The sequence below is a fragment of the Odontesthes bonariensis genome, chromosome 16, assembly GCF_027942865.1.
Source record: "Odontesthes bonariensis isolate fOdoBon6 chromosome 16, fOdoBon6.hap1, whole genome shotgun sequence".
NCBI classification, from domain to species: domain Eukaryota; kingdom Metazoa; phylum Chordata; class Actinopteri; order Atheriniformes; family Atherinopsidae; genus Odontesthes; species Odontesthes bonariensis.
In genome coordinates, this window is record NC_134521.1 from 19,371,229 (window position 1) to 19,396,629 (window position 25,401).

At 37.7% G+C, this 25,401-nt stretch overlaps 1 protein-coding gene across 4 annotated transcripts in view; it reads right to left on the bottom strand.

Moving 5' to 3' along the window:
- Positions 1-729: 729 nt before the first annotated feature.
- ntm (neurotrimin) overlaps positions 730-25,401 on the bottom strand; it is a 442,255-nt gene continuing 417,583 nt past the window's right edge. For 2 of the 4 annotated variants that reach the window (XM_075486519.1, XM_075486518.1), the window contains 5 exons: positions 16,941-17,069; positions 11,638-11,758; positions 11,279-11,430; positions 8,502-8,537; positions 730-6,232 (listed from right to left, as the gene is read on the bottom strand). In XM_075486519.1, the coding sequence (XP_075342634.1) occupies positions 6,132-6,232; positions 8,502-8,537; positions 11,279-11,430; positions 11,638-11,758; positions 16,941-17,069 (539 nt within the window). In that variant the 3' untranslated portion in view covers positions 730-6,131. The remainder of the gene's footprint in view (positions 6,233-8,501; positions 8,538-11,278; positions 11,431-11,637; positions 11,759-16,940; positions 17,070-25,401) is intronic. The other 2 variants (XM_075486520.1, XM_075486521.1) reach the window with 2 other exon arrangements.

Consider the following 25,401-nt stretch of genomic DNA (forward strand, 5'->3'; position numbering starts at 1 on the left):
TTACATAGTGTCCCTTTAAGACAAAGACAAGACTTTTATCTTTTTAACGGCATCATTCTTCATTCTCTGGTGTAACAAGCAACCCTGAGCTGCAGAGAGCAGATGTTTGCATGAATTAAATATCTGTTGAGGCTGAAGAGCTTTAGAGTGCCGTCATATCTACTGCTAAGCCCTTTGACTGTCGCTGCTTAAAAACAGCAATAAAAACCACAAAACATGAATCTTTGTACACATAATGGATCTGATCCTACATTATCTATCACACAGTGGCATTGAAAAACATTGCTCGGGGTCAGAAGCATCTCTGCCAGTGACACCTTATAGTTATAGAAATGTCCCAAAAAGAAATCGCTCTAGTATGGTGTTATAGCATTGTGTGCAATTAGAATTCATGGAGGAGGAAGAGAAACAGATTTAGTGTTATGGCATACCTCCTGGTGTAGTTGTGCATAATTGATGTACCGGAACCCTTAAAAATACAGTTTGTTAGGGCTGGAGGACACATTGGTGTCATTTAGAGAACAGCAGTTAGCGGTTGTTGGTAATCTACTGGACAGACCACAGTGAGCTCGATCCAAGGTCAGAACTTCCGAGGAGCAGTAAAATCAATAGGTTTATGTTGTTTTTGGATGGGTGCCACCTCATGGTACATCTTCCTGTGGATGTTGTGACTGATTACCCCCTCTGACATTTATTAAAACACCACAAATACATTCAAAACACACAATCTTAAGGTACAACATTTTATTATTATCAGTCTTAAATATAAGCACACACTTTTCATCAAGAAAATACATATAAACCAACAATCCTTTACAATGCAGTTAGCCAAATAGCACGGTGTCCCCTTCACATTAGGAGCAAGCCAATCTTAAGAAGAGTCCTGTGAACGTAGCCAAGCAAAGGGCAGAGTTTTGGTTATGTGAACATTCCCCCAAAAAACACCCCAACAGATTGTGAGTATATGTCATGCCTCTGCTAATAAATCCCCCGGCAGCTGAGACAAAGGTTCACATCCAAAAATGATCTCTTCCAGACTCCATTCGTAAATCGCACAAATGTCACAAAACACCTAAAATTAACAGCACTATCTGGTAGGTGCAATACAAACTCAGTTTTCTTAAATGGTGTATCATTTTCTTTAAAGGCTGCTTTCTTGCTTGAAACGTATGGAGACAAATAAAAGAAATATCATCATCTTTGACTTTCCTCACCTTAGCCCAACTAGATCTATGTTTGCTTGGGCTGAGAGGAAGAAGGAGTTCTGCAATCCTTGTGCAGGCCTCAAACAGACGATGGAATTGGTCATATAGACATAAATATACAATGCTACTGCCAAAATAGAAGCCTTCATGGGCTGTGATTCAGAACTGGCTGGCTGGAGTCAGACAGAAACAGAGACAGTTTTGTATGCCTTTTCAGAGCGCTTTGAGTGTCAAACTTTGGTGGAGGATCAGCAATGCTTTATTAGTATTATTCCAGGATCCTCTCACCAGTTTGCTAGAGTTTATCGTTCTAAGTTTTGTTTGAATAGGACTTGCATATCCTTTTTTAAAAGTCAAGCTTGGTGGGAGTTGAAAGAATTTGAATTTGTTCTAACAAGTCGATGCAGAGCCCGGCATTTTAAATGCCACGCAGAAAGAAACTCAAGTTTGACTGCATACTTATTTTTCCACAAGAACCGATTATTTATTTCAAATTATTTCCCCCCCTTGAAAATCGACATATATTGACCATGTTTGTTTGCAACAGCTGCAAATAACACATACATAAATCCTATCAATTAAAATTTTCCGATTTAAACCATTGAAGCAACCATTGTTTCATATTCACAAACATACTGCATTTAGCAAGAACTTTCCACATGTCACTTAGGATGATTTACATCCTCTTTCACAATGGAGGATGAGTCATGTTAACAGGACAATATGAGGACCACCAAAGAGCTTATTAGAATTTTTCTAAGTCAGAGCAAGGGAACGGTGTTGTGCAACACAAAACGTAATACTTTCTTACAAAACGTAAAAAGAACGTCGTGTTTTTTTTTTTTCACTACTTTACAACCCTGCAAGCGTGACATTGAGGCTTCCGCTAACCGCAATGCTTTGAGAGCACCGGTCCTCCGTCATACAAAAAGATCTCAGGCCCGAAAAAAACCCCCGAAAACAAATGAAACCTCTAGAAAGGCAGCCTGTAAAAGTTTATCCACACACAGTTCTTTTTACATGTCGAGAACAGCAGGAGTTCGAGAGCAAGCAAATAAAAATCTCTGTCTTCTGTACACAGCTCAGACCAAGGCCAACACTTTAGCGAATGTGATCTAGAAGGATTTCCTGCAGTGATGTGACAGGCACCGAGTGTTTTCAATCGCCACTGCAATGACAGAATACGTCATGCGCAGATCACAGATCAGACTCCTCTCTGCCTGTCTGGTATTTGTTACAGTTTGATGTTTGATGTTGACAATTAGCAGGGTTCTGGAGTGCTGCAATAATGACCATATGTTAAGACTATTATTAGGTGGATCATTAAGAAATTACACAACCCCCTAATTACTTAAGATTAAGTATCAAAAAAAAAAAAAAAAAAAAGGTGTTGTATTTTGACAGCAGCTGCTGCTGGTTTGTACAGATCTGCCTGCGCGCCAAAGATTAGCACTCAAACAGTATTGTCTTCAGAATTTAGTGTGCTTGCCTCAAGAATTTATGTTGTATTGCATTTGATATGACACGAATGATCATGAGTAGTAACAATCGACAACTACAATTACAATCAAGGACAAATCTTCAAACTTTTGGCTGTCTGTGCAGTTAATTTGGAAACCTGTAGAGTAGTTTGATTCTCCTGAAGAAACAATACTGAAAAAACTGCCGTGTGGGTCCTCATTTACAGTTGTTACAGCTCACACAAATGCACACAGAGCTCTAAATATTACATTAAGGTGGTAATCGCCGCACCATAAAACTGAACAAACTGTTGAGCAGTTACTCGGAGGTAGTAATTATGAAATAAATGAGCCAGTTTTTACAACATGTGCCCTATTATCTACAAAAGAAATGTAGGCAGAGATACTGTACACAAGAAACTCTTACCTACAATTTGTGTGTGTCAGTGTGACTGAAAGATAAGAAGTAAGGTGTGTGTATGTTTGTTGATATCTTCAGCTAAGCATTACGAAATGTGTTTTCACAGGTAACACTTTGATTTAACCTTTAAAGTGAAGTCAAAGAGATGAGGTTGTGATTGCTTGTGCATCTTGACAAAAACCGCTTGATGTGAACCCTTCTGAAGGGATCCCAAGTTCAGACCTCCCTGGGAGGTGATCTAAATTCACTTCATCTTAAATGCTGTGGTGAAATGACTGTGTGGGATAGATGTGAGACCAGTGGTGCCATCCTTCAAGCCAGGATGGAATAATTACCATGTCATTTCCAAACATCACTGTATGAATAATACACCGCAGTCTCTCCCTCTCTCTGCCTCATGAGTGGAAAGTAACCACGATTAGCCTGTCAGATTCAGCTGATGATTACCCTGATCAATTTCAATAATGGCCCTATCTGTTTCATGCCTCTTTTATTTGGATATTGGCTCTTTTTTGTCACATCAAGGAGCACAAAACTTGTTATCAAAGCCACAAAGGGGCTGAGCTCAAAATATAAATGGAGGTGCGTGTGGAAGATGAACTAGGACCTCACCAGAGCCGAGGCAAGCCAACTGAAAAGATCAGGGGGTCACGTTTGGAGAGTTAAAGCAGGATATGAACAGTGCGGGTTCTTCCTTGCTCTTTTATTCTTTTTGGGTTTACTGTTAAGCGAATCACATGTGAAAACACCCTGTGGCACACTGGTTAGCACTGTCGCCTTAAAGCCTGAAAGTCCCTGGTTTGAACCTCAAGCTGGGGCCTTTTCATGGACAGATTGGGTTTTCCCTCTGTCCTTGTGTGGTTTTCCTCTCACTAGGGTTGTGAATCGGAACTCAATTCCAAATAGGAATTTTCGAGACAATACACAGTACCTTGTGTACTAGAAAAGAAAAAAAAAAAAGAGTTTCAATTCTTCAGTTTTTATGTGCACCCATAGATGGGTTCTTAAATCCCCCAATGGATAGGCTACAATTTTACAAATAAAGGGTACTTCTGTTATAACCTGTGTACGTGACTGATGGCCCTGCATCAGTGAATGACTTATGTGATGAAGTTTCCTACTAAGACTGTAGAATGACTATCTTAACCGTGAACGTCCAAAGTAAGGATATATATATTTTATATTCATCTTTTCTTTTTAAATCATTGTGAAATCAAAACTAGGAATTATTTTGAATCTGGATTGATGGGGACAAATGTAATCAGAAAAATGTGAAAATCTACTCCATCGGATCATAAAATGAGAAACTGCTTCACAAATTAAAGAAATTACTTTTTTTTCCTTTTGACATCATCATGAATTCCTACAACTGCAAAAAGGGAACAACTCTCACAGTAACTGAATGTGTTAAATAAGCTCAATGTAGCTTTTCTGTTGGTGTCACTCAGCACTTCTTCCTGCCGGAGTGTTGGCCGAGTGCCGGCTAGCAGATGAAGATAAATCACCAGGTTTAATTATCGCTGTCGTATTGCGAGGGGTTACTGATTCTTGCATAAAATCCTCACTCTCACAACAAAATAAGGTAAAGGTTTCTGTCACTTCTTTGCTGCTTCAAATAACACCGCTGGCCCTCTGCCTGCTCTGGTCAGAGATACAATTTTCTCTTTTTTCTTGTGTGTCCTTTGTTTTTGTGATAGTTCAAGCAATATATCAAATGAAAAACAAACAACAGTTTTGGCCTTTCTGTTCAGACCTCTAATCAATCTCAGTTATAGTTACAGGTTTACATACTGTACTCTGGGGGTTCTAATGCTTTTTTCTCTTTATAAAATCTGGAAATGTCAAGTTCTGGTGGACATCTCACAATCCAATGATACATTTGGTTGAGGAGTATCTATTTTTTCCTTTTCCCCCCTACCATGTTTTTCTCTTGTTTGTGAGAAAACGTTACAATCTAAAGAGAAAGAAAACACATGGTGAATAAACTACTAAAGTCTTTGGGTTATTTTTGTCTTAGTACATGCAAACATGTTTATTTTCTGTTAACAGGCCCAAACTGATGGATCTCGAACCCTTAAATGCCGTTTTGGAACATGAACGGGTTCATTTATTTTCTTCTAAACTGTGCTATGCATAAATGTCATGATGTCAAAAGTAACAACAGCATTAATACATTTTCATAAGTTTGTTTCAACCTCTCCCACTAACTGTATATACTTAAATCTAACATAATTATTCTCGATGCCTTTTTTTGTTTTTGGTGTGTGTGTGTGTGTGTGTGTGTACATCTGGTGGTAGCAGAGAAAAATAAAACCAAAAGACAACAAAGACGGTAAACTAGGATATTTGTAAATAATTACAACTTCATATTTTCCCTCCTCAGACATATTTAAAACCAAATATCGTTGAAAAATTAAAAGTGAGAAAGATTAGCATAACACAACTCCAAATATATTACTATGACGCTGAGAAGAAAAATACGGTCAAAAACAGTTTTCAACAGCTTTCAACAATCAGACTGCATGAGAATTATTATACATTAAAATATGATAATACCAGGCTTTAAGTCATGGGGCAATCTAAATTCTAAATTCTTCCTGCCTCACTGTCTCAGTTTGACTTTGAGGTATTTAACATTCACCTCACACACTTGCTGTAAATTTGTCTTTTCCTGGAGTTGAGATGAATATGCAGCATGGTTAAGATAAAGACAAGTCCATTCGAATCAGAAAACCATGTTTCAAGAATATTATTCAATTCAAGATGTAATGAGAGATGATTCGGAATAAGAAAAAACTCGAAAATAAAATTGTTGGTTTTTTTTTCGTTTTACCTTTGAAAATATTTTGAAATCTAAAAGGACAGAAACAACAGAATCTTATTTCAGTATGTATCTTTTCAGTGGGTCAACATCAATGCTTTGCAGGATAATTCATGCACTCACTGTGCATCAGTTTATGTTTCCAGTTGAGAAAAAAAAAATTACACACCCGCACACATACAAACAATTGCACACAAAACACTTGCGTTCAAATCAAATCCGCTTCAAAACCGGAGCAGGAAGGGCACGAGCACTATGAAGAGGAGAAAGGTGTGAGAGTGCGCTCCCATCGCACCGCCGCTGCCATCTTGAACTGCTCTCGGTCCTGACAGGGAAAAGAAACGGGTAAGTTTCGCCACTCATGACAGATTCTTCCTATGTGATGGTAAAACAAAAGAACTGCCAGACTGCTGATAAGAGTATTACACTATTTAGAGTAATTACATTTTACGTGATTATCTTTTCACAGCAAAGTAAGATAGCAACAAGACTGAAATAACATGTAAGGCCCCATCGCACTGATGGCTTCTGTCCCACAGAGCTCAGGTCATGCATGTCCATCGTTAGAGACATTATATTTGTAGCACATCAACGTTGGGACAGAAGCTATGGAGTTATCAAACTACTCTCAATATTACACAATACTAATGTGCATCATCAAATCAATGCTGAAGTATTTGCAAAATATGGAAGAAAGCTGCCAAATTCAACCCATGTTGAATTTACCAGCTGAATGAAACCTATGTGTATTAAGAATGCTCACCAACAGCATTATGATCATCTTTACAGTGAGAGTTTGGTGAGATCTAATACATTCTTTGATATTAAATATTTTTACCAAAGTGCAGCAATTTCTTAAACAGTAAGCACGTAACACGACAAGCATCACATTGAGAATACCGGTTTTCTCAAGCAGAGTTGGCTTATTATGAATGTGCAATTTTGAATGATAATAGGGTATGGACAAAGGAAACCAGAGCCAGGAGAAAGTTCTCGTGTGGAACCAACAGCACAATGAAAACAACAAATTACGGTAAATTCTGCGAATCCTGAAGTGGCAGTTAGCTGCTTTCTTTGATTAAAATGACGTGGCCTACAGCGACAAACTCAACCCCTGCTTTGACACGATTTAAAACTGAACTTTGATCAACATGCTTGACATAAAGAAAGCCATTTTTTCTTCTGCAATATACATTATTTGTGCTTAAATTTGGGTAAAAAAAAAAGCAAAAAAACAAAAAAAGATTTAACTTCCAGATTTCCGGTTTAATTAGAATTCCTCTGTAGATGTTATGCTAGTTTAATTGATGTTTTGTGAACATTTAGTTTGTTACAATTTCTACTGATGAATTTATGAAATTATCTCAGTAGTTTATTTCAAATGAATGAAATACAGCCTCAGTAGTCTGCGTTATCCACATTTAAACTACATGATCTTATTAAATGATACATTATATGTCTTATTTTCTTTTCCTATCACGAAAATAAATTGAAGCCAAATTCATGCTAAAAATACACTACATCACTATTTTGTGATTATTCTACAAGCAATTACTCGATAACTTTGCAAATACATTTCTGAACATTTGAACCATGCTCTTCTCAAAGATGAGGCAAGTTCCATCTAAATGAATGTATTGTATGGAGATCAAGGACAATTTCTAACATTGTACTTTGAAGTATGCAACACAATGACTACTCATTTCCCTTGGATTTCCATGAGTTCACTACAGTTTCCTTTGGGGCATCTTTCCAATTACCGTACCACAGTGGATTATCCCTAATCCTGCATATGGCTTATTAGTATAATTATGTTCACTCATAGTCAAAATCAAAGCCATTAATACAGCCCTGCTGTCTTAATGAAGTGGGTTTGCTTACAAGATGATGCAACCGGCAGTCACAAGGACACGCTGACTAACAAGATGGGTGAGACGTTTATCTCTGCACTATTGCTGCAGCTACGCATGCTACAGTTCTAAAAACATTTGCGGGGTTCCACACATGAACTTTAAAATCTACAGTCACAATTAGATTTAATTAAATCTTTTAGTCAGGTCATTCTGAAGCGAAGTTCTGCAACTTTTTATGCTGGTTGTCACCGTTGTTTGAGTGTACAACTGAAACACTATAACTACAGGTACAAAGAGTCACACAAGCACAAACAATTATAATGAAAGATGATGCATACTTACATTGGGGGGAAAAGAGCATGCAAAAAATCAAAATGAAGCCAACGTCACACAGAGAGGCAGTTAGGTTTGCAAAGGAGAAAGACGAAACACGGTTAACAAAAACAGGTTGCATTTACCATTTGCACAAAGATTCACATGATATCTCTACTGCAGTTTGAGTGACACCTGTCACACAATCACCAGAAAAAGTTCATTCATAGAGCAAACTCAAAGTGAGAAACACTACAATTTTGACAGAATGAAAGAGCCAACGGATGATTTGTCTCATTTGTCGAATACAGCGTGCCAATGCAGCCAAACTGTCAGTTTGTGAAAATGACAATGTTTGACATGTTACAGCATGCAGTTAATACTTTCAATCCATAGTAGTTAAAATGCATGCCGGTGCAGAATACCAACCTTGCAATAGTGTTGAGCTAGTGGGTTCAATTACCACTACACCGGGGGAAACAAATGGAACAGAGCATCAAGTCGGAAACAGAGCAGCAACACATCAGTGACATCACTTATGAGAAGCATGAGAAGCAGGCTGCTGAGTGCACACTTTCGGACTGGATGGTTTAAACTAACAAAAGTAACAAAAGCTTTCATGAAATTACAGGTGGTGTCAGAAGGCAAACCTTCAAGCTGCAACACGGCAGCGTTTTAATTCTCGCCACAACTCTGTCAGAAAAGGGATTCTTCCAGAATTTCAGTGACATGTTTGGTAAAATGTGGTCATTTCAGTAACAGTGCTGGGCTGTATGTGAAATTAGACAGAGAAAATGTTGCTCATTCATACACAGGTGTGTCCACTAACATACTTCTTATGGCTTTATTCAGTCATAACAGAGGAGGAAAGCCTCTTTCAGTCACTCATAGTTACTCTTCCACTCATAAATGGTGGAAGTTTAAAACTTAATTTTGTCATTGAGACGTTTGATTTTAATAAATGACCATGGCAACTGCAAATGCTATGTGTCAAAGTTGACCTTTTTTGTCTTATCACTGGTATTTCTGTCTTTTACACACAGTCAAATAGAACCAACCTTAAAATCAATTAACTTCACATTAAGTTAATTCAATTCTTACAGCAATACTTTTGTACCAGTATTACATTTAATAAGATAAGATGACTTGCAAATTAGTATTGCACTTATACCAAGTACTGTTCTAGGGTTTATTGGACAAAATCCATTTTGACATTAACGTAAAAGTGACTCAGGTAATATTTCATGTTAATATTGCCATCTTATTTGAAATTGATATTAAATCTCTGACAAGAGAAAGAATCTAAAGCTCATGCTCTCAAGCAGTGGTTCCCAACTCTGTTTTTGTAACTCAAAGGAACTTTATGACTTGGCTTTCATTCCACATTAACATGTAAACTGAAATGTGAACAATCTGTCTATCTTTACCCCTGTATGAAAGCAAGCTTCATGTAACATTTCATCGGTAATGTCCTTTCGTGCACGCAGATCAGTTCAAAACTGGCCAGCTCACTTTGAATACTAATAATGGCCTCATTTGATAGAAACAAAGCCCTGTGTAATAAATAATAATTGAACACTAAAGTTTGCAGTGTTAATGTAGTGAAGAGAAAAATTTGCCTAGAAAAATAGCTCAATGACAAGATATATATTAAAACAATAAGTACGTTTCTATAAACAGTCAATGCAAACACATAGACCCCAGGAGTAGGCCTAATGTATGCATGGATGAGACAGAGGCTAATTGGTTAATTTTACAAAAAGCGTGAAATCTGAGCAAGTCTTTTGAAGTGTATTTCTTACATATTTGAATTTTTTCTTTTTATTTCTATTGCCATTAACTAACTTACTAACTAAACTCTAAAACTGATTAATCTACAACAAGTCAAGCTTAATAGCACTTTAATCATTTTGCATTCATTTCGGCAAGATTTCATGTGCCCTTTTGTCACTGGTGCAATAAACAACATTAAAAGTTTACAAAATATATTTTTTGCAGCTGCAACCTGAAACCTTCTCAGATTAAACACCAATAACATAAAAACTAATGTGTATATAATATGAAAAACAATTTGCACAAAAAAAACTTTTGAATGTATGTAATTCTAATTTAACTTTGGAAGGTATTTAATGTAAAATGTATTTTAAAATTACAAGATTTCTTTAAACTTGCAATTTTAAACGCATTGCTAGAATTACACCAATAGATAACTTTATACATTTTGTTTCATTATTGCAGGGACTTTGTTTATTGAAGGTATACGATTGATTTTTGAGGCCGTGTTAAAGGATTTTTGGTCTGCTAAAGTCAGCACTTTTCACTGTTTTTGTAGAGTGACTCATTTGACAATGGCGGTAAATGTAGAGTAAATCGTAGGTACTCAAAGAGAGGGCAACTGGACTTCTTTTGTAATCCAATCTCATAACAGAACATGAAATAACTGATATTAATCCACAGTGTAGAATTTTGTAATTCCACAATAAAGGCTAAAAATTTTACAAAAAGTAAGGGTTAAAATGAATGCCCATGGTTAGGGTCTTCATGTTACAAAATCTACCTAGTTTTTATCATTCATGCATTGCAGGGATGTGTTATCATCTTACAATTTACAACTCTGGATTGTGGAACCATTACCATGTTTTCAGGTGAGCGTGGGCTGTCTTTTGATTCCTTAAACATGGTTCATCTTACATGTATTCATGTGATACCAGCAACTCACAGGATGGTCTTGCGAGTTACACACATGTAACCTCAACAGCTCTCGAGGTGTAAATGTTTCCACAAGTGTTTGACTGCCTCTAACTCCCAACCAGCCAGTTGGAACTGTGGAAGACTGTTGGGTGAGAAGTGAAACGTCTCCAAAAACCACAGAGGAGTCCAGCTGCCTCCTCTTACCATAACCTGGAGGACAGAGAATCTACAAAGACAGGTGGTGCTTAAGATCGGGTATTAAAGTTTATCTGGCAGGGCAGCGAGGGTTGGGAACCACTACTCTATATCCTCAAATTATGGAAGCCTGAAATACTTTTTCAAACACAAAACACTATCCTGTTTTTTCAATACATTCATGAGTCGTAATTCTAGACACAGACCTACTCTATATAAGTTGTAATTCTACAATATATTATTAGAAAAGCATGCTTTTGCCTATCGTGGTAAAGTTGTATCCCCATTTCTTTCATTAAAAAAAACTCCAAAACACTCACCATACAGAAGGAAGCTTGTGTTTGAGCTTCCAAGTTTGTTGATGGCGACACAGGTGTAGTTTCCATAATCCCCATCCGACACATTAAAAAATGTGAGCTTTGACAGCGATCCACTTTCGACAATCTCCATGCCATCAAGACCATTGAAGATTCTGAATAGCAAAAGCAAATAATTAACCACATGAATTGCCAAATTTCTTATAAAATGACTGCAGTTTCTTTGAAATGTTAACATCTTTTAGACTGGCAGCAGGGTAAATAATTATCGACACTTTTAAAAACCACAAAAGCCTTCGGTCTTTCTCTCAGCCTCATCGTACATTTCCATACATAAAAATGTAAATGTAAAAATCTATTACCTTCTGTCATCTTTATACCACTCAAAATCTGCCTCAGGCACCGCATCGGCCTCACACTCCAGCTCTCCTCTCTGGCCCAGAGTCACTCCAACATCTCTGCCCTCTGACACTGTTGGAGCATCTACAAGCAGGCGGCAATAAATAGAAGCTCGTGTTTAGGACTTCAAGGCAGTGCAAGTCAAGCATATCAGGAAAGAGGTTCTGGCATTATCCCCTCCTAGGTCTTGACTTTGATTCATAGAGTCATCTACACCACAACCACAAGTGAACAGAAATTGTCAATTCAAATTATGCACAAAATTTATTGCACTGCTGAAGTTCTATAGGGTCTGGGAACAATGAATATGAATTACCCGTGCAGGTTTTGGTAAGACAATTTTATTTCCTTCTGCAGCAAGGACACATCATTTTAACTGTTAGCTTTTTAGTTTATACATTATCAACAATTGCGTATTATATAGAATATCAAAACATCTGCATTTGACATTAAAGGAGATTAAACTATGAATATGAATATGTATTGTATTTCAGATAATTTAAACTACACTTTATTGTATTTTTTTGTATTTTTTAATGTTTTCCTTTTTTTCCTTTAAACACCACATAATACCAGGTTAAACAATACCACTACTAATAATATGATAAGAAGCTAAAGAAGAAGTTGAACAAGATAGAGCAGCAGCTCCATACTAAAGGCGGTCCACTTAGGAACATCCATCCATCCATCAATTTTCTACTTCTTATCTGAGCGGGCTGTGGGGCCATTAGCCCACCTATGGCAACTTTTCCTGGGGAACTTGGAGGCGAGAGATACAATCTGTTCACTGATTCCTGACTTTGCTCTGAGCAGATGCTTAAACCAACTCAACTGGAATGTGGGAGAGCAGTGACTCTACACCAAGCCCCTCCCTGTTGACCAAGTTTTTCCCTTGTCCGTCAGGGCTAGCCCTTCAGAAGAAGCTCATTTCAGCCACTTGTACATATGATTTCATTCTAATAGTCACTCCCCACAGCTTGTGACTGTAGATAAGAGTTGGAACAAAGATTGACATGTCAACAGATAACTTTACCGTTTGGTTTAGCTTTCCCTTTTCCACAACAAACCAGTACAGCATCCGCATCACTGCAGATGTTGTTCCAATCTATATACATACACACATATATATATATATATATATACACACACACATATATATACATATATATATATATATATATATACACACACACATATATATACATATATATATATATATATATATATATATATATATATATATATATATATATATATGTGTATATCTTTTACATCTACAAAAAATATCTAGACATGTGTAATTGTATACCCAGCCAGTGATGACATTACATATATATATACACACAAAGCAATGCATTTGCACAATTTAGATATAAAGACATGAACAAATGAAGGCAAACATTGCTACATATGTATTATGAACAAACAGATATACAGATTATAAGTGACCTTAGAATGGTTTACATATACTGTAAAAAAAAAAAAAAAATGTTTTTTTGCTCTTAATAGAACAACATGAAAATGAAATACTCTGATTCATAGGATGCCAATTAATGATTTATATGTGCTGACAACAGATATTTAGTTTTAGCCTATGATGGTCTGGAACAAGTGAAGGAGTGGAGGGGTCAGGCTGATGGACAGCCTTTTGTTCTAGTCATCTTTGTCATTGTTGTGTCTCCGCTTCGCCTGGTGCATTAACTCGCCGCAAATTCTTGTGTTGATCAACTTCCTGATGTCTGACATCTTGGTCCCAGGATGATGATCTACGACAGAATCTAAAAAAATGAGACTTTCACTGAAGACAGCAGACATTTTGCTGAGGAATTCAACCATAATCGCTAAATCAAGAAATCTGCTTGATAAGTCAAAAACAGGGAGAATACAAATAGTGCCAGAAAGGAATATTCCACTTTGATACCACTGCAAAAGGACATGTTATAAGATCATCAAATTCAGCATGGTTCATTCATATTTAAACAGAAAGACGTAAAGACGTTTTTCCAACAATATGTGAAATATCAAATTTAAAAACCAAAAAATAACGACACAAAAATCCAGATGAAAAAAAAACAAAAAACCACAGACGGTTTGTGGTTTCTGTGGACTTGTTTTTAGAAATTAAAAAAATTGGTTATGACGGCACGTCACTGCCTTCTATCTGAAACTGCATTCATTTGGGTTGGCAGTCAATGTTAGACTAATTACTGCACAACAACAATTGGTATTATTTTACTGGAAAATAACATGTCCTTATGCAACTGAAGAGGTCAATCAACCAGATGATCTCTGGTTGGTAATCAAAAAATGACCAGTCATACCTGATGGTTACTTTGAAGTACTGGCTCAGTGTATTACTGAAAAATGACACTTGAGAAGGAGCCTGAATTTAACCTCCTTGACTAAATTTGGACATCTTGACTGAATCTTTCTCAGTAGGCTATTTTTCTTTACTGAATATAAATGAATTAAAACACAAGAACAGAAAGAAAAAGCGTGCCCTTAGATCTGTAAGCCTTGGATTTCTATTTACCCAGTAAAGCTTGTAGGTTTTTTTACACGTCAAGAGCTTGTTGTCTCTCTGCAGTGGGATCAACTTTGTTCATCCCTCCAGTCAGGTTGGACTTCAGGAGAACATCAGCGCTGAAAAGACCCATCAACAGCACTCATGCCATCCCATCACCAGTTTTTTCTTTCTTCGCAGTCTCCCAACAATGAGACGAGACAGTAACTCCATCAGTCCCTATATCTTATCAAAGATAACGTGGGTTTTTTTAAATTTATTTTTCAAGTTTAACCAAAGACATACACACATACACACACTCCAATAACAAATGACTTACTTCTGTGAGCTTGCTAGGTGCAGTCTCAGCCTCACATTCAGCCTCAGAGATTTTGGGATCTTTGGCAGGATTACCCTTGTTGAGAAATTTTCTTATCAATAGAGCTGGAATTTTCTGGAAAATGATTAGGATAAATGAAGAAAAAAAAAAAAGTAACTAAAAATCCTGCCAAGTGTATCCAGTTACAAAGAATTACCATATCTAAACAGCAAATCACAAAAGTATTTGCAGAAATTTCTCATGCCCAGAAAAAAATACTTATCTATAAACAGAAATTAATATGACTCATTATTGGTCATGTAAAAAAAAAAAAATGAAATAGTGTAAAATTACTTTATACAATATTGCACTGATTTGAAATAATACTCAAAACTTTTTTTTTTTTCGGTACAATTTTAGGACAGAGTAACAAATGTGTACTGCAATGTCCTAGAGCTGACAGACTAACTGGTGACATAATTTACTGTACAACCGTAAACTTATTTCATGCTACATATCTGCAGAGTAACAGCTGTCAGTGCAGTGAAGCAAAAAGTAAGGTAGTCGCCCATAAAAATGGAAGAATTCGAGAAAGAGATGTAAAAATGCCCATAAATATCAGATTCAGAATGAGAACAAATATACTACTTACTAGGCTACAAGTAGTTTTATTATACCAGTGTCCAGTTATGATTTTGTTACCACAAATCCTGGAAATATATATCATGACCAATAGCACAAAATTTTATCTTATCATAGAATCTTAACAGAATACCAACACTACAGGTGTAAATTACCAACAAGATTAGCCTTACATTTTTGATATGCTGGGATGAACTGTTAGCAGTAGCCGACAATCACTACTAATTTAAATTAAAAAAAAATCAAGGGCATTAACTTACCTGCTAACTGAAGCACCACTGCATGTTCTACTTGCCATCCATTAGCAGGGTTCTTGGTGTTCAGGGTTGAAATCAAGTATCCAGTTTGTTGTGACGATGCAAACTGCGGCTTTGTCCTGAGTCCAAGAAACAGGGGCATACCTGTACTTGGACATTTTCTAAAACCCAGTCTTATCTGGTAGCTAGCTGCTGCTAAAATTTTGTTTTGGCGTTCTTTTTCTCCTGTTTCGCTGCGCTGTCTGATTGGTTAGCATTACTGTTCAATGACTGACTAACCAAACTAAGGTTTAGGTTAGGACCAATCGCATCCTAATAGATGGGAGCTAAGTTGTTGCGCTTGCAACCAGACCTGTTGTTCCTTAGAAGAAATTGGACCAATTGAAAAGAAAATACGTTTTCTCTGGCTCTGAAAATGCTGAAGTTCCAGCAAAAAGTTATCGGCTATGCCAGCCTCTATGCATGTATACCTCCAAGATCTAGTGTAGAAGACTGAAAGTTCTAGAGCAAAGTATGCATTATCTGGCAAGAAATATTAATGTGTATGCTTCCAAGCGAATGACAGCTGTGACCTAAAACGCCACTGATTAAATAAAGTTGTATTAGCTCCAAAATGTCAAAAACAAGCTACCATGAAAGTTTCTGTGAAAACATGAACACAGTTTTTTGGCTCATAAAGTTGTTGAACATAAATCAGATTAACTGAACCATACCGAGATCAGTTTTTTTTAATTCCAATGGTGACTTATTTAATTCAATTATTTAGGTTAAAAAGAAAGAAACTTTGTTAATCTGTAAGAGGCATTATCGAGCTAGCTGACGAGATAGAAATGAAAGTGGCCAACATTCTTTAAAGTATTTGTCTTTGGTAAATCTTATATCAATATATTGCCATACATTGTTATGTATTCAAAATATATGCCCTAATATTCCACATATGGAAATATATGATTTGATATATTGCAGTATATTTTCTTTTAATTTTTGCTGTCAGCCAACAACTGAAAGCTAAGGCTTCATTATGAACCAAAACTGGACAGTTGCTGACTGTAATAGTGGTCTGAATAATCTCCATCTCTGCAGATGTTGCAGACGGTCGGTTTATAGCTTAGTATCAACCATATGAATCAAAACCTGGACCATACCCGTCTCATGTCAACAGTTTAAGCAGCTGGGGGTCTAATTGTGATGTGCAATTTTTTTTTCTCTTCAACATTGGGGTCTCTTAATATTATAAATCATGGTTTTAAAGTCCCAGCCTGAGCACTGTTGGGAAACATAGACACCCTGTTATTACCCCAGTCTCCTATCTTCCAGCATGATAATGCTCCGTATCACATTGCAAAAATAATCTAAAACCTGAAATATATCAAATTCATTTTGTGTTTCTTCCTGACCAAAAGTCAAATGCAAAAAATGTATATGCAGTTCAGAATTAAGCAAAAGCAATCTGATAATTTCTGGAATATTTGCTTGATGAAAACGACTGTATGATCATAAAAAAAGATTTTCACACCTTTCTAAAAATTCAACAAATAAACTCACAATTGACGGTGATGTCTACAGTCTGCACATCCATGTCAATATCGTTCACAGCTGTGCATTCATATGTTCCTGCTCTTTGCCTGGAGATGGATGGGATTTCCAGGAACTCGTCGTCAGACATCAGGTCCCCTGTGAAAGATCACATGCACAGAGTGGGGGGAGAGTTGAGAGGAGCATTTAAAGTTAATGAGATGAGTCAACAGCTGTGGCTTCATTGGGTATTTTCACACACTGTGTCCCTGCTCATCAACACTCTTGGATGAAAGCAAGGAGGAAAATGTTGATTATGATGGCTAATGGATACTTCATAAAATCATTATTCATCCAATTCAAAGGGGAGTTGTCTTCTTTAAAATGGTCATGCCCAGCAGAAACAAATTGTTTTGCCATTTAGAAAAAAAAAAGGTGCATTTATTTTAACCAGAGAAGCACGAGTTTGGTTCCAACACATCTGACAATAAATCCAGAATGTAAGTTAAGCAAAATGAGTCGAAAAATATTCTTGAAATGTTTGCAATACAGCAGTCTAATCTGGCACGACAAGAGTAAATTCACAAAAGCTACAAACATGTGGAAAAGAAAGTTCACCCTCTTTTGATTCCAAGGCTTTACATATTAGGACTTAATAAATTAAAATTAGGTAAAAAGAAAAGATCAAATGAACAACAACACATGGCATATTACACTGTGCCATTACATATTTCACATAAACTAAATAAAATGCTAAAGCAGTGTGTATAAAGCTTAGTATACTCCATGATACAACAGCTCATAGAACCACTTTTGTTTTCAAACATTAAGTTATGCACAGCTCTCTTAAGGTCCCACCACAGCATTTCAATCAGGTTGAGGTCTGGACTTTGACTGGACCACTGTAACACCTTGATTATTTTCTTCTTCAGACACTCTGTTGTAGATTTCCTGCTGTGTTTGGGATCATTGTCCTGTTGATGACCCAGTTTCAGCCTAGCTTTAACTGTCAGACAGATGGCCTCACATCTGACTCTAGAATACTTTGGTAAACAGAGGAGTTCATGGTGGACTCAATGACTGCAAGGTGTCCAGGTCCTGTGTCTGCAGAACAAGCCCAGATCATCAGCCCTCCACCACTGTGCTTGACAGCTGGTATGAGGTGTTTGTGCTGATATGCTGTGTTTGCTTTTCTCCAAACATGCTGCTGTGCATTATGACCAAACATCTCCACTTTGGTCTGGTCTGTCCAAAGGACATTGTTCCAGAAGTCTTGTGGTTTGTTCAGATGTAACTTTACAAACCTAAGCTGTGCTGCCATGTTCTTTTTAGAGAGAAGAGGCTTTCTCTTGCAACCCCAAATGAATCTAATTGTACTGTCACGAACATTTAACATGCAAACTGAGGCCTGTAGAGTCTTATGGCGCTTTTCCACGGCTCGGTTTGGTTGTGTTTCCATTACAAACGAGTATACTTCGTGCCTCCTCGACGTGGGCGGGGTCGTCGTAACACGGCTGTGCGTGTTGCTGCTCACCCTGTGGCTTTTTGTCGCACAGAAGGCAAGAGAAGAGAGCCAGAGAAGACTCCTGGTTGCAGACAAAACAGTATTGAAAATTATCGGAGAGTTTTGTTACGAGGTTCAAAAAGACGACGTTTGGAGGTAAGCTAACGGTTGCTAACGCTAGCTTTTATTATCCGCGTTACGACGCTTCCAGTGACGACACTCATCGCCCAATCAGTGGAAGCCAGTCGGCTGACGTCATGTTTTAGTAATGCTTCGGCCCGCTTGGAACCAGGGCTGAGGTGATACGGAAAATCGTCCCGGTTGCAGGTAGGCTACAGCGTGCTAGTGGAAACACACAATAGCGCGCAGAGCCGAGCCAAAGCGAGCTAGTGGAGAAGGGCCATAATAGGTAGCTCTTGGGTTTTTTGCAGGTTGCTGGGACGTCCACTCCTTGGAAGATTGACAGTTGTCTTGAATACTTTCCACTTGTGAATAATCTTTCTCTGTGTAGAATGATGGATTCCAAATTGTATAAAAATTACCTTATAATCCTTCCCAGATTGATGGGCAGCAACAATTGCTTCTCTAAGATAACTACTGATGTCTTTCCTCCTTGGTGTTGTGTGAACACACACCCCTGAACGCTCCAGACCAGGAAAGTGATAAAACTTCTACTTTTATAGATGTGCTCACACTTACTGATGATTATCATTCAAATGCATTTGATTAGCAGCACTTGGCTGCTCGTTACTCTTTTAATTGCTATTAAAACAGTTAGGATGTACTTAGTTCTCTCACCGTTTCTGCATTTACCTAATTTTCGAAAACTCGTAAGGACCAGAAGATTTCAATATAATATCCTGATACGTAAAAACTTAAAAACTAAAGACGATATACTACACGCTTGTCAAAGCCTCTGCGTATAAATATCATCATATGTTCCTCATTCTGTCTCATGCTATTGCATTGTATCTTTCAGCTCTTACAAAGATCATTTCTTGAGTGCACTGACATTTTGGAGTATATTACAACACTTAGTGATCAGCGCTTTATTCAGCTCCCACTTATTATCACTTGTCTGTCAGAAATTACATTCTGTTTTCCTTTTGTCTGTCTCTCAAACCTGCATGCAAAACAGGTCTACTGCTGAGATATGAGAACATGAACAGGGCAACGTGCCAGCCCCACTTCTTTTTCTTTTACCGGGTTGACAGAGAAACTTAATACGGCATTAAACATACAGAACGAAAGACATAATTGACTTCAAACCTCCTCCCAAGATGTTGGAAGGTGACAGTAATAAATTGCACATGGATTCACTTTGCTGGGTTTAGGCACATTACTGCATTGCACCTGGGAAACCTGTTCTGGGGAAAATGCCTCACTGACACACTGATCACCTGATGAGGAGTATCAGGAGGGCTTGCATACGTGTGCAGGTTCCTTTTGGGTTTGAATTTCTCTCAAAAGAGGATACTGCAAGTCGCCAATAGAGACCATAGTGTCAGTTAAAGCCACAGTATAAATCCTCTGAGGGGAGTTAATCATGATGAGGCTGCCAGCTGACGCACAATTTCACAGTGTTCCCATTAGTTTTCTGGCAGGTGGCTTCACATCAGCAGCAGAACCAGCTGTCCCTCAAACTGACACATGATGCGTATGTTTCTCCATAATCTACAGCTTTCAAGATTTTTAGATTAAAAACAAATAAAAACTAAAGTCCTCAAAAAGCTGATTCCTCGCACGTGCAGGCTGTTAACAGCAATATTTAAAACAATCATTTAATTTAGATCTTAAAAGCTTTATTTTCTAACATAATTTACACTTTTTATCAAAAATAATCTAAACAACTGCATGTAACAACAAATGCCATGTACGTAATGAGTTGGGTACTTCTCTATATTTACTAAATGATGGGATATGATTTTTCAGCTAAGCAGATGTTTGAGTTTGATACGGAAGCTTTCTGGTACCTAATTTAAGCATCATGCAGCACAGCTGGTGAAAACGGTGAGATTGAAAAAGCGTAGAAAAGCAGACAAATGGCTCAGTTAATTACATTCTCCCAGTTCCATTCTGAATATGGTTTCTTTCTTTCTTTTCATTCTCCTTTCAAAGACCATCTGAATTCTGCAGCTAGTGTCTATACACGGGCAGAAGGAAACACCACCCTGTACGACTGAGTCTTGAAGATCAGGTTGAACAGAAAAATTTTGATGTCCCCATCCTCCGTTCTGAAAACATAAAAAGCCAATCATTCAATTAAACTAATATTAAGAGGACAAAAGAGATTCACAACAGTGTGGTGTGTGGTTAAATGTGTGGTGGCAGGAATCAGACATCGAACAGAAACGTCGCTTTGGATAAGCATGGATGAGGATTATAAAGGAGGGTAATCCACACAGATTGGAACTGTAGATTCAGATGTCGCAAAATGTTAGGAATGTACAGTAGAAATACACAATGCTTGCACAAGTGTTTCTTTTTTTTTCTGTTTTAATCAGATTTAACTGTATGTTTCTATACATGCTGTCTTTATGTCCGTTCATGTGACAGTTAGGGTTCTGTCCACAATAATTTTGATGAGGACCTCTTCTTATCTGCCTGAAGAAATGGCCTGGAGGTATTTCAAAGAAATGACTTCCAAGTGATGAGACTTACCTGAATTAGCTTTGATGTGACTGTGAGCAGATAGTGCTATTTTTTTTCTTTTTAAATAAGCAAATTAACTGCATAACACTTATTTTAGTTGGAATACAATTTTAACTGACATCTCACATCTTTTACAACAGACTCCAATTTCAGGGTGTACAGTGCATTGCATCTTAAATCAGTGAATTGTTGTTTCTTTTAAATTGTTTTATTTATTTATTTTTGTCTATTTCCTGTGCTGATGGCCGCTTTGCAAAAAATTTGGGATAATAGTAAAACAGAAAAAAATTTGAATTAAAAAATATTTTCATTTTATCTGAATTTGAATGATTTCCTTAATTCAATTCAATTCAATTCATTTTTATTTATATAGCGCCAAATACAACAAATGTCATCTCAAGGCACTTAGATAGTAAGTCCAATTCAAGCCAATTGGAATTCAATTAATTAATAATAATCATAATTCATAAAATAATCCAATTCGTTCATATAGAGCCAATTCAAAAACAATTTCCTAGCTAAGAAAACCAACAGATTGCACTGAAAACTTTTTGTTTTTCGGTCCAATCTCCCGGCCTGAGCGGCGTGCCTGAGGCGACTGTGGAGAGAAACGACTCCCTTTTAACAGGAAGAAACCTCTGGCAGAACCAGACTCAGGAAGGGTGGCCATCCGCCTCGACCAGCTGGGGTTTGAGAAGACAGAAAAAGGGGGGGGGGGAAGGGGGGGGGGGGGTGGGGGTGGGGAGGGGGGCAGGGGGCCACCGCGACTGTAACACCATTCAAAGGATATCTGTTGGAACAGGGAAACACGAGTTAATGACCACAATAATATCACATATACATAAAGAGAGTAAAGTGAGGAAAGGTGTGTCAGATGAGGCCCCCCAGCAGTCTAGGCCTATAGCAGCTTAACTATGGGATGTTTCAGGATCACATGAGCCATCCCTATTCAAGGTAAACACAAGAAACTTGTGCTAACGAAAAAATAAATAATAAAATAAAGTAAAGGACCAGACTCAGTGAGTAATTCCCTATACTCCCTATATAGATCTGCTCCTCACACCACAACAACCATCTTTTTACAGCCACAAGCTACCTCAGCCTCTCACCAACTGCACACCAGTCACAGCGGGGTGGGGATGCAAACCCTGGTTCGGGTAGGGGGAGAAATAAAAGAGGTAAGAGAAGCGGGAATGGGATTCAAACCCTGGTTCGGGTAGGGGGTAATGAAAGTATAGAGGGTGCCAGAGGTGGAGGCAGAACAAGACACACTAGCAGACACACTATCAGATTCAACAGACCTAACTATAAGCTTTATAAAAAAGGAAAGTTTTAAGCCTGGTCTTAAAAGTGGAAAGGGTGTCTGCTTCCCGGACATTTACTGGCAGCTTATTCCACAATTGAGGGGCCTGATAACTGAAGGCTCTGCCTCCCATTCTACTTTTAGAAACTCTGGGAACCTCAAGTAAACCTGCAGTTTGGGAACGAAGTGCTCTGTTAGGAAAATATCTTACAATGAGATCTTTAAGATATGATGGAGCTCGGTCATTAAGAGTTTTATATGTAAGGAGAAGAATCTTAAATTCTATTCTGAATTTAACAGGGAGCCAATGAAGAGAAGCTAAAACTGGAGAAATATGATCTCTCCTGTTAGTTCTCATCAGAACTCTGGCTGCAGCATTTTGGATCAACTGAAGGCTTTTCAGAGAATATGTAGGACAGCCCAATAATAAAGAATTACAGTAGTCCAATCTTGAAGTAACAAATGCATGAATTAGTTTTTCTGCATCACTGAGACAAGATGTTCCTGATTTTAACAATATTACGAAGGTGAAAGAAGGCAGTCCTAGAAACCTGTTTTATATGCGAGTCAAATGATAAGTTCTGGTCAAAAATAACTCCAAGGTTCCTCACTGTAGAACTAGAAGCCAAGGAAATACCATCTAGAGTAACTATATAGCTAGACAATTTCTCCCTGAAACGCTCAGGTCCAAAGATAACGACTTCAGTTTTGTCTGAATTTAGCAGCAGACAGTTCTGAGTCATCCAGGTCTTTATGTCTTTAAGACATGCTTGTAGTCTGACCAACCTATTGGTTTCATCTGGTTTTATAGATAAGTACAGCTGAGTATCATCAGCATAGCAATGGAAATTTATGCCATGCTGTCTAATAATGTTACCTAATGGAAGCATGTATAAAGTAAAAAGAATCGGTCCAAGCACAGAACCCTGGGGAACTCCATGACTTACTCTGGTGTGTGAGGAAGATTCTTCATTTACAAGAACAAACTGAAATCTATCAGATAAATATGATTTAAACCAGCCTAATGCAGTTCCTTTAATCCCAATAACATGTTCAAGTCTGTGTACTAAGATACTGTGATCGACCGTATCAAATGCAGCACTGAGATCCAACAGGACAAGCACAGACACAAGTCTGCTATCAGAGGCTAAGAGGAGATCATTGGTAACTTTCAGCAGTGCTGTTTCTGTGCTATGATGCACTCTGAATCCTGACTGAAACTCTTCAAACAAATTATTTCTGTGTAAATGATCACAAAGCTGAGCTGCCACTATTTTTTCAAGAACTTTAGACATAAAAGGGAGATTGGATATAGGTCTATAATGAGCCAACACTTCTGAATCAAGAGTAGGTTTTTTAAGTAAAGGTTTAATTACAGCAACCTTAAAAGTCTGAGGTACATATCCTGTCAACAAAGACAGATTGATCAAATCCAATATGGAAGTGTCAATTAATGGGAAAACCTCCTTGAACAGTCTGGTTGGGATTGGGTCTAAAACACAAGTTGATGGTTTAGAAGAGACTATTGCTGTTGTTAGTTCAGAGAGATCAACTGGGCAGAAGCCGTCTAAATACAAATCAGGTTCTAAAGATACTTCTAAAGCTGCTGTACTTGATGATACATCACTAATAATAGTGGGAAGGACTCCATCAATCTTCTCTCTGATAGAAACAATTTTATTAATAAAGAAGCTCATGAAATCATCACTGCTGAGAGTTAAAGGAATAACTGGCTCAGCAGAGCTCGGACTCTTAGTCAGACTGGCTACAGTGCTGAAAAGAAACCTGGGATTGTTCTTATTCTCTTCTATCAATGATGAATAATAAGCAGTTCTAGCTTTACGAAGGGCTTTCTTATACATTGTTAAACTATCTTTCCAGACTAACTGAGACTCTTCTAAATTAGAGGAACGCCACTGTCTCTCCAGGTTTCTTGCAGTCTGCTTTAAAGCACGCAGCTGTGAATTATACCAAGGAGCCAACCTCTTCTGACTGATTACCTTCCTTTTCAGAGGGGCAACATTGTCCAGTGCTGTACGCATTGAAACTATAGTGCTGTCAACAAGAGAGTCAAGTGCTGCTGGAGTAAAGTTTATGTAGTCGTCCTCTGTCATATCTGCACATGGCAGTGAAGAAAAGGATGATGGAATTAATTCTTTAAATCTGGTTACAGCATCCTCTGATAGACACCTTCTATATGTAAATTTCTTCTCAGAAACTGTATAGTCAAGTAATGTAAACTCAAAGGTTATCAGAAAATGGTCAGATAAGACAGGGTTATGAGGGAACACTGTTAACTGTTCACTCTCAATGCCATAAGTCAGAACAAGATCAAGGGTGTGATTAAGGCAGTGAGTCGGTCCGTGAACACTGAGAAAATCCAATAGAGTCTAATATAGAATTAAAGTTCATATTCAGGCAGTCATTTTCAACATCTACATGAATATTAAAGTCACCCACTACAATGACTTTATCTGTACTCAGCACTAACTGGGATAAAAACTCTGAGAATTCAGACAGAAACTCAGAATAAGGGCCAGGTGGACGATACACAACAACAAACACAAGAGGTTTCTGTGATTTCCACTTTGCGTGGGAAAAACTGAGAATCAGATATTCAAAAGAGCTCAAACTAATCTTGGGTCTGGGACTGATGAGTAACCCTGATCTGAAGATAGCTGCCACTCCTCCTCCTCTGCCTGTGGTTCGAGGAACGTGAACATTTAAACAGTCAGAGGGAGTTGATTCATTAATGCTAACATGATCCTCCTGCTGCAGCCAGGTTTCTGTAAGACAAAATATATCAATATGATGATCACAAATCAACTCATTCACTAACAGAGACTTCGAAAGGAGAGATCTGATATTCAGCAAACCACATTTAATAGTTTGATGTTTTTGTTCAGTTAAAGTTTTTGTTTTAATAATTTCTTTTTGCACAAGAGGATTTGCTCCTTTTGTGTTAATCGATTGGGTGGGTAGCAGCAGGTGGGAAGCTGCAGAGAAGTGTGTAAGACTACAACTCTGCATCC